At 37.3% G+C, this 14,651-nt stretch overlaps 2 protein-coding genes across 2 annotated transcripts; both read right to left on the bottom strand.

Annotated features, from left to right (window-relative positions):
• Positions 1-4,073: 4,073 nt before the first annotated feature.
• Positions 4,074-5,418, bottom strand: LOC129941299 (protein BCCIP homolog). The gene is made up of 3 exons (XM_056049894.1): positions 5,193-5,418; positions 4,988-5,114; positions 4,074-4,931 (listed from the first exon to the last, which is right to left on the bottom strand). Exons 1-3 carry the CDS (start codon positions 5,304-5,306, stop codon positions 4,288-4,290), a joined length of 885 nt encoding a protein of 294 aa, XP_055905869.1. The 5' UTR covers positions 5,307-5,418; the 3' UTR covers positions 4,074-4,287.
• Positions 5,419-6,514: 1,096 nt separating this feature from the next.
• Positions 6,515-11,176, bottom strand: LOC129939201 (uncharacterized protein K02A2.6-like). The gene has a single exon (XM_056047128.1). The coding sequence runs from the start codon at positions 11,174-11,176 to the stop codon at positions 6,662-6,664; it is 4,515 nt and encodes a 1,504-aa protein (XP_055903103.1). The 3' UTR covers positions 6,515-6,661.
• Positions 11,177-14,651: the final 3,475 nt, after the last annotated feature.

Genomic DNA, 14,651 nt, shown 5'->3' on the forward strand with positions numbered 1-14,651 from the left:
CTTTTCAATATCACGCACTCATCATTATACCACGGGTTCCTATTCGGGGGTGGCTGGTAACCTATGATGGTCTCGGCTACATTTTTTATTATTTTGCGATATTGGTTCACAATGTGTTGACGTCTGTAGTATTTGGGCGGACGGCGGCGGAGAGTCTCTCGCTCAGGCCCTCACTGTAGTCACTGGCATTTTCCAATGTGCTAAGGCAACCGATGTTGAACTTCTTTCTTTGGGCCGCACGTGTTTTTTTGTCGTTTGATATTCGAGCTCTAAGCTTAGCCACTACCAGAAAGTGGTCAGAGTCGACATATTCTCCTCGGAAAGTGTGCACGTTCAGGATATTGGATGCGTGCCTTGCGCCGATTAGCACATGGTCGGTGGTTCGACCATCCGGAGATCGCCAGGTTTCTGTGTAGATCTTCCGTCTTGGAAACTTAGTGCTACTTATCACCGTGTTACGAGCTGCAGCAAAGTCGATTAGTCGGAAGCCGTTATCTGTTGTTTCTTTGTGGAGGCTGTGCTTTCCAACTAATCCGACAAAGATGTCTTCCTTCCCGATTATTGCATTGAAGTCTCCGAGTACGATTTTAACTTCGTACTCTGGACAGGCTCTATCCAGACGGTCGTAGAAATCCTCCTCACCATCATCAGTAGGGGCGTATGCACATATTATACTGATGTTCTGTAATGTGTCCTTTATGCGGATCACAGCCAGGTGATCACTTATTGGTTTGAAATCCATGACTTTCGATCTAAGCCGATTTCCCACGACGAATCCGCATCCAAATATATGCAATCTTTGATGACAGCTATAATAAATGTCGCAACTCTTTCTCTTCATTGTCCCTGATCCTATCCATCGTATTTCCTGGATCGCAGTAATATCTGCCTTATACTGCGAGAGGACAGATTCAAGTTTCTGAGTTGCACCTGGACTGCAGAGGGTTCTTACATTTCAGGTACAAACTCTCAATGCGTAGTCCTTTGTCGTTCCGGGTCTGATTACCATAAGAGGGATTTCATTATCCGAGGCTGGTATCTCTTTTTATAACTTTCGAGTTTTTCACTGTGGAGGGATTGTTAGGCCCTCGCACTAACCTCCAAATTTGTCGCAAGTTATATCTAAAGATATAACCAGTATCCGGTGGTTAAGTGAACACTTGGTGTGTAGGAAAAGTTGCAGCATAAGCCCCCAGATCCTACAACACCCCACCACCAGTTTCCAATTAGGTTGCCTTAATTGGAAGGTAATTTTTTGACAGCTGGCCAATCAGATGCTACTTTCAAGTCCCTTATGTCGGCTGAACCTTCCCATTTACTCCAAAATAATAGTATGTAACGAAGAATATATTTTTGACGTTTCTGTTAAAATTTAAGATTTTGAGAAAAATGAAAAACTACTAAAAGTTGGAAATAATTGATTGCCGACTCGAATACTTTGGCAAAAACAAAACTAGTAAAAACTGATGTTTGATTGTATCCTATGCAAAATTTCGTTGTTAGCTTTGAAAAACGACTGCAAAAATTAATTAAAAATTCCAACAAAAAAATTCTGCCAACAAATTCAAAATCGTGTCGTTTTACTGTCAGTACCACTGTGAAAATCAAAAAACTAAAACTGGGTGCGAGTAACTTTCTCAAGGACGAAGGGGACTTACAGTTTTATGCGGAATCTAAACGGCTTATTTGAGAAAGCACTTTTCATGACAAGAATAACTCTTGAAGGATTTGTCACTTTCTCGCAAGAGGCATTACTCGTGAAAACACTTTAGGTGGCACAGGCAGGGAATGAACCCAAGACCTCTAGCATGACAGTCCACCGCAATGGCCATCACGCAATTGGAGCCAATGAACCACGACGTAGTCAATTTTCACCAAAACCTGTCCGAATGAATGATTATGTTTGTCAAGCTCAATCCGTACGATCTAATAACAGTTGAAGAGGTAAAATATATTGATACAAAGCCCGGTTAGTTATTGAAAGAGTATGAGCAAAAGATGGTCATCGATAACAAAGAAACTTAATCGCTTACGACACACCTCTATTCGATTTTTACTAGCAACAGCCCCAAAAATATATATCTTTCAAACGGACGCAGTGAACGAATTCTTACAAGGCGATTTGAACGAAGAGCTTTTTATGGCAGAAGGCTTCAACGACAAAAGCCAAAGAGCCTTGTTTGAAATCAAAAATTAAATGTGTCACTCATATTTATAAACGATATTTACTAACATACAACAAAATTTGGAATTGAAAAAGAACTTGCAGAACGATTCTAAAATTAAAGATATAGATGAGGCCGTTTTTGCCGTGGGGATTCAAATTTTAAGTGATCGAAAGAAAGGTTTAATTTCATTAGACCAATATGATTTCTAGATGGATTCTATTTGTTTGATTTCATCACAGCAAAAATGCCTTTAGATTCTAATCGAAACTTAACAAAGGAACTTGTTAAGGGTGCTGAAATAAAAGTTATAACCTATTATGAAGCTTTGGGAAGTCTCACGACCTGATATCAGTTTAACTGTAAATGCAGTCAGTCGATACAACCAGAACCCTGGATAAGCAGTAAACATATTTATCGTTATCTAAAGGAACAACCCATATGAAACTAGTTTATGCTGCTGGGGAATATCATGTTTCCAGAATTTCGTGCAATTTGAAAAATAACTGCCAACAGTCGCCATATCGAAGACAGAAGCCCAATATATGGCACTTACTGCAACGAATCAAAAAGCAACATAGTTGAAAGACCTCATTCCTTTCGCTTTCGCCTTCTTCGTTTTGTATTCGACCAATCAACGAATTCGAAGGCGAATTTGAAATGTCATAATGTTTGTTGGCGAGTTGAAATCCGGCAGCTTTTTTTGGCGGATTCACAGGCGAATGTGTTTATTATTCTTCACTTTTCGATCTAGTAGATTCTTTCTTGATTGTAATTACATACTATATAAAAATGTGAGTTAGCTTTATTTTAATTTTCTTAGAATTCATCCACAATCCACAATAAAAATATAAAATTTTGATATAAAACAAAACAACATTTTTGAAAAGCTGTCAAATCACTGGAATATAGGAAGAAAATGTCAAACCAAAAGTGTCAATTCACTGGAATATAGGAAGAACTATTTTCGCTTCGCTTTCATCTCATAAGATTTGGAACTACTCGTATTTTGCGGTTACAAACAAAAAATAATTCCACAATTTGTTCCCATCATTATTTTCATCAGTTCAATGTTTGTGTGAATTTTTATTTGCTTTTATATTAATAAAAACAATTTATTTAAAGAGTACAAAAAGTTTTCAATTCTTTAAATTATATATCTATTGAGTAAATCTTCCATTAACTGCTGCCGCCTTAAACTGATTGAAGTTCCTGAATGAGAATCAAACTCTGGAAAAGATTCATGCTGATGGCTTTCCTCTAGCTCATCGTTGTTGTCTACACACTATGTTATGTAGTATGCAAGCGCATACCACCGTAAAATAAAGTATTCTTTTAAAACGAGTTTTGAGCCAACCAAAAGAATGCTCAATTACTATTCGCCCAAAAGAACGAATTTCGTGGAGCATCTGTCATATTGCCATTGTCTTTGAAGTGTGGAATCAGCCATTGAAGACATGGATATGCTAAGTCACCAAACAGGAATGGGTTGAAAGGGAAAAGCTCTTCGGTACTTTCGAATGCATTGCTATATAAATCCGATGTTCGAAGAAGTCGGCTGTCGTGCGAACTTCCCGGTTCTCCACAAAAATATTTATAATCTTTTTCTTTGTATTAACAACACCTTGAAGTAAGATGCTGTAATAATGCTTCCTGTTAAAATAATTTTCTTTGTTTAAGCCTTGATTTTTATATGGGATAGATTAGATATTTCGTGAAGTGTTGGTATTTGCCATGTTCCGGATCAGATCATGGTGATAATAAAACGCGGCTAGTAACAACTGTCAACCTAGACCGCTACCAAAAATTGAGAAATAACAAATTACACCATTTCCATTCCAACGACAAAAAAATGTAGGGATTCTCTTGACAGTTATTTTTTAGCCTGAAGAAATAAGATAACAATAATTAAGAATATACACTTTATTATTTGTATACATAAATTACATCAGAAATTTAAAAAAATATATAAATTTAAATTTACAAAATAACATACTCCTCCTCACTGAGATAACCAAACTTCTTCTAGGCACTCTAAGATCTTTCAGTTCATTTTTCCTTGATTTGAAGATAGATTCTGATTATCATGGGTTTTATTTGCTAACCACCTTTACTCTTACTCTTATTCGTTGTTGATAAAAGTTTGTATCGAATCGATTAAAAGAGGTAATTTGGTAGCATCAAAGAGTACGATTTTTCTGTAAGGAGTCAAAGCATCGTCTTCCTCCAACCAATTGCCCGTCAGCCCACTATCACACTCTCCAGCAACAGAGAATTCGAAGCTCTGCACCGCCTGCTTGGCAATGACTTCCTCCTCAGCGTTGACGTACACATCTTCCTGGGGTTTATTCTTCTTGGCCTCTCGGCGATGGAACTTGATGATCATGATGAAGTACACAAATCCGAAGGGCATCTTTTTCTCGTTGGCCTGTTTGATTTCTTTGTGCAAGTTCTCCAGCAACGGCACTGATATCTGAGGAGGGATGTTGATGAAACGTTCGTTGATCAGGAAACCAACTGGCCGTGCTTCGTTCGCCAGCACATCTCGGAGATGGACGAGTGTGGCGTCGGTAGCGTGTTTTTCGGCCTTGGAAATGATATAGGAGCGCAACTGTTCGATGCATTGCTTGTCTTTTTTCGCTGTCATGTTGATGGCAGTTGTAATACCAAAGATCATATTGGAATCGTACATATCATCGTCCTCGGGATCTTCTTCCTCGCCCTCGATTTCACTTTGGAATATCACACTGCCAACGTAGTTTTGTGCTGAAATCAAATGGAAGTTAGTGTCTTGGTAAGAGCCAACAACACACGCGACATACCTATGACGATTTCGGCCATTTCATTGACGTTAATGTGCGCCTTGAGGAATAACTGGTGAAAGAGCTGGGAAATTCCATGGAAGTCGGTATCTGTTGGACTGCGGCCTTCGAAATCTACTTGGATTTCCTTTAATTGTGAAATATTATAAAGAAAATAATTGATGAAATGATTTATTATTTGAATTTGATGAAATAGCGCTTTTACCTCGTTGCCAGTGTAGGCATCAGGATGTGGTCCCTCATTGTCGGACTCTGTCTCAGAGTCATCACTGGGATCCTGGTCCATTGATTCGATATTTTTCTTTTTGTTAGCTGACATGGTAACTTTTTTAAGGAATTTATTCAATTAAATTGAAATTATTCAAAAATGCGAGGAAAATGTAAACTTTTTCCACGCGTTAAAAGGTAAATGTCAAATTGAAACCGAATATTGACAAATGTCACTTCTTAAACAATACCCCCAATCAAGAGCAGGGATGTTCAACAAATTAAGCCCCCTAAACAATTATTATTTCTTAGCCCGTATCTACATACATCGCCTAGATTTTGTTTAAATAATAATGTTTATGCACACGTATACATCATAAACAAGTCTGCAGATGAAAAATGTATAAAAGGAGATATATCTTGAATAGAAATCAATGAATTATTGAAAAATGCTTCGAAAAATAAAATAGATAAGAAACTTTTCAAAAAAATTGTCAATGTTTTGATTTTTTATTGATTAAAGTAATGTCATAATCATATTGACTTGTTAATTTTTTCAAAAATTTCCTCAAAGCAATAATTTTGTTCCTTATTTCAAGAACCTTATTAGCGAGGATACTTAAAGAGGTAAATCGAATATAAACATTTTTTAGATAAGAATACAGAAAAACATAAGCTTAAACATATGATTTTATATCATCTTTCTTCTGATTTATTCTGCAAAAATTATATTATTAATAGTTATAAATAAAATGTTGACATTTGGTTACATTTAAGAAAAGGACAATCTATTTGAGAATTTATCTATCTTGTAGGGCGCCCAATAGAAACCAAGCTTAGACAATTTGTGCAATAATAAAAGGTGGTCACATTTTAAGGGCCGATGTTAAATGTGAACAACACCTAAGCATACAATTTTGTTCTGCCTTTCATTTTACATTTCTCAATTTCAGACTCACTCTATTTGAACCATGGAAATATAAACAATCGAACAACGCGTTAAAGTTATAAAGTCGGCTTTTTATGAATCGTGCAAACATTTGAACAAATCTGATTTGTAGAAGATGTGAAAACACCAGTGCATATTCGTACAGCTTGTACTGCAGAAAATGCTACTGCCGTTCACGATGGTATGGCTCAAGAGCCTTCCACGCCAAATCGTCATCGTGCCTACCAATTGCACCTCTCACTCTCATTGTTGATGAACATTATGCAGAATGACTTGTATTTAAAAGTATTATGTTTTTATACAAGTTTTATTTTAATAAGTAATGAAAATAACTAACATTATTTTATAATAATTAATATACATGAGGTAAAGAAGAATCTAAGCAAAAACTAGTATGTTAGGATGAGAATGCAAAATTATGGAATGTCCGTGATTTTATGTTCCCGCCAGAATCTGTCCCTTCGCAATGACCCTCTGCGTCCAGGGTTGGTACGTGAGGTCTTCTGTCATTCCTTAGGTCAGGGATGTCGTACCCTTAGGGTGGTAACACCTCCCCTTTTAGCTGGTGGTGAGGGAGGAGAATATCTCTTTGTTGCTCTACGCTTTCTATTCGATCGTCTCTGGATAGACGGTGGAGTGATGATTGCTTCTCGCTGATCCGAACCACTTGGATTGTTGTCCCCAAGCTCCCAATCAAGTCTTCTGCTATGTTGTGGACATTCCTCTGAGGCAACTGCTACAGGCTGTGAACTTTGGCTGGCGGCTATCTCCGGACTTTGGAGTTCTGTAATTGGTTTCATGTTAAAATCTTGCAAAAGTGTTGAAAGAGGTATTTGCGCTGTCGGTGTCGATGACGTCTGTGTGGATGATCTCGGTCTAATTTGATTTGTGTGAGACCGCACTAATCTATCTCTTGTGTTGACGCGAACATTATAGTTGACTGCTCCAACTCTCTCCAATATTTCACCTGGAATCCACCTGCTTTTGTTTGAGCGATACAGCTTGACGAAAACTGCATCTCCTACAGCGAATGATCTGTGTTTTGCTCCATACTGTCGATTGAAACTCAGGTTTTGTTTTTCATTGATGACTGGCTGGTTCAACTTTGGTTGAATTAGAAGATCCAACGATGTTCTGATTTTTCTGTTATACATTGCTTCAGCTGGTGACGTACTGTTCGGCGTGTTGCGGTTTGGAGTTGTCCTATACATGAATAAGAACTGTTGCAGAGCTTCCTGCATGGTTACCTCCCCTTTAAGTTTTTGAAGAGATCGTTTGAGCGTATCGACAAATCTTTCGGCTTGCCCGTTCGATTGGGGATGAAACGGTGCAGTTTTCATGTGAAGAATACCTGCTGACTCACAGAAATTTTTGAACTGGTGGCTGCAAAACTGAGTTCCATTATCCGATACCAAGGTTTTCGGATATCCATGTCTGGAAAAAATTTCTCGCAAGATGTTGATTGTAGCTGTAGAGGTTGAAGATGACGTTTCTATGATTTCAGGCCATTTGGAATGAGCGTCTATTACTACCAAGTAATATACATTCTGAATTGGGCCTGCGTAATCAATATGAATACGTTGCCAGGGCTCCGTTGCGAGAGGCCATGACTGAAGTGTTGTTTTTATTGGTGACTTTGCTGCTGATTGACAACTCGAGCATTCCTTCACAAAATTTTCAATGTCTTTATCAATCTGTGGCCAGTAAATGTAGCCTCTAGCTATCGCCTTCATGTTTTGGATACCTGGATGACCTCTGTGTACTTGGCGAAGTATTTTGGTACGGTAACATTCGGGAATAACTAGTCTATCTCCAAACATGATGCAGTTATTAACGGGTGTCAATGCTTCGCGTCTATTAAAGTACTGAAGCTCGGTTGAAGATAGATTGTTTTTGTTTGGCCACTTTGATTTGATGAAGTTAGCTATTCGATTCAGTTCTGAATTGTTCAACGTAGCTTTTTGTACCATGTCGAATGTAAGTGGTAGTAGCTGAATGGTGTGTTTCAAATCAGCGCAAGCTTCTTCTTCCACAGTGGTAGTAGCTATGACGTACTCTTCAGAATTGGGCCTTGGATGTTGGCTTATCAACCGTGACAAAATGTCCGCGTTTCCGAAGTCACTAGTGGAAATGAATTGAATCGAAAAATCATACCTTAGCAAAGTAATCGCCCACCGCTGCAACCTGTTGGCAGTATACACTGGAACTCCCTTCTTTGAGCCAAAAATTGACAGAAGTGGTTTGTGGTCTGTCTGAAGGGTGAAGTGACGTCCAAGTAACATACGGTGAAACTTCTTTACTGCAAATGTAAGAGCAAGACCTTCTTTTTCTACCTGGCTGTAGTTCTGTTCTGTTGATGTGAGTGTCCGGGATGCATGATAAACAGGTTTGATGGTGCCATCTTCGAAACGGTGAGAAATACATGCTCCTATTCCCATGTTAGATGCGTCCGCTGCAACGATGATTGGTAGTTGTGGATCGTAATGCGCTAAACCCAGGTCTGACGAAAGGATGTTCTTGAAGTTTGTAAAAGCATCTTGACATGCTTTTGTCCATACCCATTTGCTGTCTTTTTTCAGTAGCGCGTGCAACGGGCCACTTAATTTACTGATGTCGGGTATAAACTTGCCATAATAGTTTATGGCCCTCAAGAAAGACCTCAACTGTGACAAATTTTGCGGTGGTGGCATCGAGACAATGGCGGCAGACTTATCTGGGTCCGGTTTGAGTCCGGTAGAGGTGATAACATGACCCAAATATTTGAGTGAGGTCTGGAAAAATGAACATTTTTCTATTTTTATATGAAACCCATACTCACGTAGTCTGGTAAGAACTGCCTTCAGTCTCTGAATGTGTTCTTCCACAGTTTTCCCGGATACCAGAAGATCATCAATAAACGCTGAGACTCCTTCAAGCTGACAAAGCATTGTATCCATGACTTGTTGGAAACTTCCTGGTGCTGCTTTGACACCAGGAGGAAGTCTGTTGAACTTGTACAGGCCTCTGTGGGTGTTGATTGTGAGGAACTGCTTGCTTTCTTCTTCGACTTCAACTTGAAGGTATGCGTCCGACAAGTCAATGTGTGTGAAAAACTTGCCATCAGCATGTTTTACGAAAATCTCTTCAGGAAGTGGAAGTGGATGTTGGTGGGGCTGAAGAGCATCATTTAAGCCTGTTGAGTAGTCGGGGCATATCCTTACATTGCCATTGGCTTTACGAACGGCAACTATGGGTGCTGCCCACTCCGAAAAATCTATCGGCGTTATAACACCCAATCGTTCCAGTCGGTTAAATTCTTCTTCGACTTGCTGAAGTGCTGCATACGGAACTGGTCGTTTCGCTCGATATATTGGTGTAGCATTCTCTCTCAGGTATAATTTTGGCCTGAATTTAGTGCAATGACCCAGGGCTTCAGTGAAAATGTCTGCAAATTCTTTTTTTATCTTCTGTATATGAACGTCTACAGAAATTGTTGATGTTGATGTTAAACGGAGTATTTTGGATATGTTACTGAATGGCTGATCCCATAGACGAAATTCGTCTATCCAATTTATTCCAAAAAGATTTAAATTTGGAAGGTCAGCTACACGACAAGACAGTTTTGATGTTTTATCATCCAGTTTAACATCTGCAATGAAAGAACCAAGCATGGTAATTATTCTACCCTGAGCATCAATTACCGATTCTGAGTTGTTGTCCAAAAAGAGCTTAGGGCTCCCCAACTGCTCCCAATTATTCTTCGATAGAATTGTGACGTCAGTTCCAGTGTCTAATTGAAGATTGAGTGCTAATCCATTTATATGAACTTCTATAAATTTGCGATTTGCTTTTTGAAGTGTGTTGACTGCAACTACATTTGATTTTCGTTGTCTTTTGTTGGATTTGCCTTTGGGTCTTGATGATTGTTGATTGGTGTTTGCTTTGGCAAAGCAAGAACAGTAACCCTCTTTGTGACCAGTACGCTTGCATGATGGGCATTGGTGGTTCTTGAATGAGCAGTCTGCAGCAAAATGCATACCACCACATCCCCAGCATGGTGTACGCGGCAATGTCTTGATAGATGTGGAACTGCCTGATGCGGGATGACTGATGGGTAGAGCATTGTTGTTCGGCTGTTTCTTTCTGCCATAAGAAACTGCATTTGCTTTGAGTGGTGCAGTTTCGAGCAATTGAGAATCTTGCTTTAGTGTTGCAATTCTCTGACATTCCAATAACAAGTTCGAAAGCGTAATTTTTGTTTCGTCTCCTGATTGCAGCAATGCAAGTAATCTTGTTCTGACATCTGAGTCACATGAAGCATGCAACCCTTTGACAAAAATTAAGCACTTAAATTGCTCACTTGTCAGCTTCCCAAGTTGAAATTGCTCACAGCTCTTATTGACTCTACTAGTGTAAGCTGTGTAGTCTTCACAACTGCTTTTTGTGGTTTGTAAGCAGTGGAAGCGCGTGTTAAAGATCGACTCCGATTGTCCAAATATTTTGCTAAGTTTTTCGATTGTAGTACTAAAATCGAAACTAGCAGGTGTATTGGGTAAAATTAAATTTACATACCGGGAGTACTCTGATGCACCCCACTTTCTTAAAAGTAGTCGAACTTTAGCATCCTCTGTTAACGCTCTCGCATTTTCTTTAAACGTGGTCGCGAACCGTTCGAACCACTGTGCAAATGTGACTCCGTTCTCTTCATCGTAATGAAAATCTTGGATGTTTTTTGCTAGCACCTCCATCGTATATTCTGCGGTCGATCTTTCCTTCTTCATATTAAATATATTCTCCGAGAGGCGCTCCATGAGGGCAGATTGATTAGTCATCATCACTTGGAAGAACGATATGAAATCTTGAGGAATCTGCGGCGGTGGTGGTGGCATTTGGAGGTTAGGTTGAAGTGGATTTTGTGGCGCAATTTGTTGTGGAGGTGGCTGCTGTTGCTGAAGACGTTGTTGCATAGGAGGCTGTTGCTGTAACTGCTGCTGTTGTTGTGGTGGAAGCTGGTTTGGAGGAGGCTGATGTGGCCGTTGATTTGATTCTGGCATGATGGTTCTTTAATTTTATTCAACGAATCCTCGTCGCCACTATTATGTTTTTATACAAGTTTTATTTTAATAAGTAATGAAAATAACTAACATAATTTTATAATAATTAATATACATGAGGTAAAGAAGAATCTAAGCAAAAACTAGTATGTTAGGATGAGAATGCAAAATTATGGAATGTCCGTGATTTTATGTTCCCGCCAGAATCTGTCCCTTCGCAATGACCCTCTGCGTCCAGGGTTGGTACGTGAGGTCTTCTGTCATTCCTTAGGTCAGGGATGTCGTACCCTTAGGGTGGTAACAAAAAGCTTACAAGGTGCATTTGACTCAAGAATTTAAGCCTCTTGACCATTTCAAACATCGTCAATGGTCAGATTTGTGGTAAACAATGGCAATAGTAGATGATCAATCATTGTCACCGAAAATTTAAACCATCGGATAGATGTGTGCCATTTACTCATTCCAATATTATTATAAAGTGGTGTGCTAGTAGCTGTGCATACCTCACTTCATTGCACTAAATTTTCTTCTCAACATAATACTCTCGATGTCGACCAACTAGTGCTGAATATAAAATTTGATTGTATTAATGAAATTTTTCTTATTATTTCTTACATTCCACTATGTAGCTCTATTGATTTATACAAAGCTCATGTAGAAAATTATAGTTCAATATTGAAAAATCGTAAAGATAATCAAAAATAACAATTTTAGGAGATTTTAGTTTGCCAAATGTTAAATGGATATACGATGAAGATGAAAAAATATTAATTCCTTTTAACGTTAGATTTAATCATGATTGTGAAGTTGAGACAAATCAATCATTTTCAGAATTCTTGTAATAATATACTTGATTTGGTTGTCGTTGGTGCCGAATTGTGCCTAGGCATAAACGACTCTATTGTTTCCCTTTTCACCAATACGATACATGATGTTGCACTCAGTTTGCATTTAGAATTTTATAATTCTCTTTTACTTGAGACTTAAATTTTAATTACGATTTTGCTGAAGCCAATTTGAATGCAATTTATGATTTTCTGGATGTTACAAATTGGCAAACATTGTTGACCAATATACAAGAATCATACATTTTAATAACTTAAAATAAGGGTTACAAGCAATTTCGTAAGTCTAATAATGATCGTGAATTATACTTTTAAGAATATCGAATTTTCCAAAAAGAATTCGATACTTCAAATAAATTTCTATACAATCAATATCTGTTTTGTGTTGAGTGTGATTTAAAAACAAATAGCAAAAGTTTTTGGATGTTTATAAATAATTAAAAAAAAAAAAACAATCAAATGGCATTCCCAACCGTATGCACAACGACGGCATTACATCATCTGTGCAAGGTATATCCGGAAGTGTATATCCGCAAGGAAGCCATCTTGGTCCTCTTCTTTTTTTGTTGTTTATAAACGACATTCTTGGTATTTTTTAAATTAAAAGTTCTTGATGTACGCAGATGATCTTAAGGTATTTCGTTGTACGAAATCTGAACATGATTGTTTTCTTCTGCAACAAGATCTTGATCTTTTATTGGACTGGTGTTTATCTGACTGTTTACATTTGAACATTTCCAAATGCCAAAGCCTAACGTTTTCTCGAAACCGTCATCCAATTAATTTTATCTAAAAAATCAATCATATGCCAATGTCCGTTATAACCTTTAAAAAAGATCTTGGTGTGATTTTTGACTAAAAAACTTGACTTTGTAAAGCATATACATTTTTTAGTTGCTAAAGGCAGTTCAATGTTAGATTTCATATTGCGGAACTCAAAGGAGTTTTCCGATCCACACACCTTAAGCATTTATATTCTGCGTTTGTAACGTCTTATCTTGAATACTGTAGTGTAATCTGGAATCCTTCATATTTTCTTTATTCATTTAGAATCGAAAAGATCCAACAACGATTTAAGAGAGTTGTAGTGAAAAGACTTCATTGGGACATAGATCTTCCTACCTATGAAATGAGGTGTAAACTACTTGGTATTTTGCCTCTTAACATTCTTAGAAAGTTCACAGAGGTTATGATCATTCATAGTAGCAGATTATATTGATTGTTCACCAGTTTTAGCTCTAATTGAGTTTAATGTTCCTGCGAGATCGCTTCGGAACCAACCGTTTTTAATGTTCCATGTCATAGAACTGTGTATGCTTCCAATGAACAAATATCCATGTGTATAAGAAAAACCAATACTGTTTGCAACATGATTGATTTTAATGTTAGTAGATATTTATTTAAATCAAATTTATTGTTAATTCAAAATAACTTTGCTAGTGGTAATGTTTAAAATTTTAAATTGTATGTATTATATTATCTAGTAACCACTAAACTATCTATTGTAACTTTATTGGTTGAATAAACTAAACTAAACTGATACAAAAATATTACCACGATTTTTAAAATAATTTGCGTTTTATTCAAAATTAACATCGGCCCTTTGAATATAAACACGTGGATCATTGGACTTCAAAAAATAGTGAGATTGGTAGATGTAGATCATCTTGAAAAAAATCCATGCTGAGAATAAGATACGAGTTTTTTCGTTAGAAAAATTAGTTCATCACATACATTTTGTGTTCAAATGTTTTTGGAACAATGGATAGTTTACATATTGGACTTATTGATGATAAGACATAAAAGTAACGCAAGTGACGTTGTACACTTTTTGATTATCTTGGCAGTTTACTATGTGGACCAAGTCTTTATAACCAATTTCATTTAAAGCTTCAAGTACATCTGAAATTTCTAATTGAACTCCTCCTACATAAGATGTAGCCTTTCATTATCACTATGAGCCGAAGTTGCATAAACAAATTCAAAATAATCTGCAACAACATTACATAAGTTTGCAAATTACTAAATACAAAACCAGAAAACTCCATGCAATTAGGCAAAACATTTAATTTTCCTTGGCAATTTCTTTTTTACATACATACCTTACCATACACACCTTACCGTAAAAGTAGGTTCGTCTTGCTTCAAAAATAATTTGGCCTTATTTCACTTTGCAAAGTTCAATATAATCAACTACTGAAAATTAGCCTTGTTTCACTTTTGTAAAGTTCAAAGTGCACGTAGAAGGGATAGCCTTGTTTCACTTTTGTAAAGTGCGACATATCCAATTTTTGAAAATTGGTCTTATTTTACAGCACCCTTTAAACATATTTCCTCTGAGCACATAGAAGGGATAGTAGCCTCAAGGAAAAGATGATATCAACGTGAAGTTGGCTACTAGCAGTCCATAATATCTAGCGTCAATTAACAGTTCAAAATTATACCTCAAAGTAGACACTTTAGTTTTAAAGGCTTGAAGTCATTTATTCTCTTCCCTATTGTTAAGCTTATTTTCAGAAATAATTCAAAACAAATTTGATTTGTTAAAATGGAAATAGTTCTGTGTCACATTCAATTGACAAGTCAAAATAACTCTTATCGGAATCACCTTGGCTTTCTTTACAGTCGGT

This window comes from Eupeodes corollae, chromosome 1, assembly GCF_945859685.1.
Source record: "Eupeodes corollae chromosome 1, idEupCoro1.1, whole genome shotgun sequence".
NCBI classification, from domain to species: domain Eukaryota; kingdom Metazoa; phylum Arthropoda; class Insecta; order Diptera; family Syrphidae; genus Eupeodes; species Eupeodes corollae.

What these genes read in the sequence shown, in the direction of transcription:
- LOC129941299 (XM_056049894.1), bottom strand. Translation starts at nt 5,306, where the DNA reads ATGTCAGCTAACAAAAAGAAAAATATCGAATCAATGGACCAGGATCCC. An exon ending in ATGCCTACACTGGCAACGAG is followed by an intron (nt 5,115 to 5,192) that starts GTAAAAGCGCTA and finishes TCACAATTAAAG; the next exon opens with GAAATCCAAGTAGATTTCGA. An exon ending in AATGGCCGAAATCGTCATAG is followed by an intron (nt 4,932 to 4,987) that starts GTATGTCGCGTG and finishes ATTTGATTTCAG; the next exon opens with CACAAAACTACGTTGGCAGT.
- LOC129939201 (XM_056047128.1), bottom strand. Translation starts at nt 11,176, where the DNA reads ATGCCAGAATCAAATCAACGGCCACATCAGCCTCCTCCAAACCAGCTT.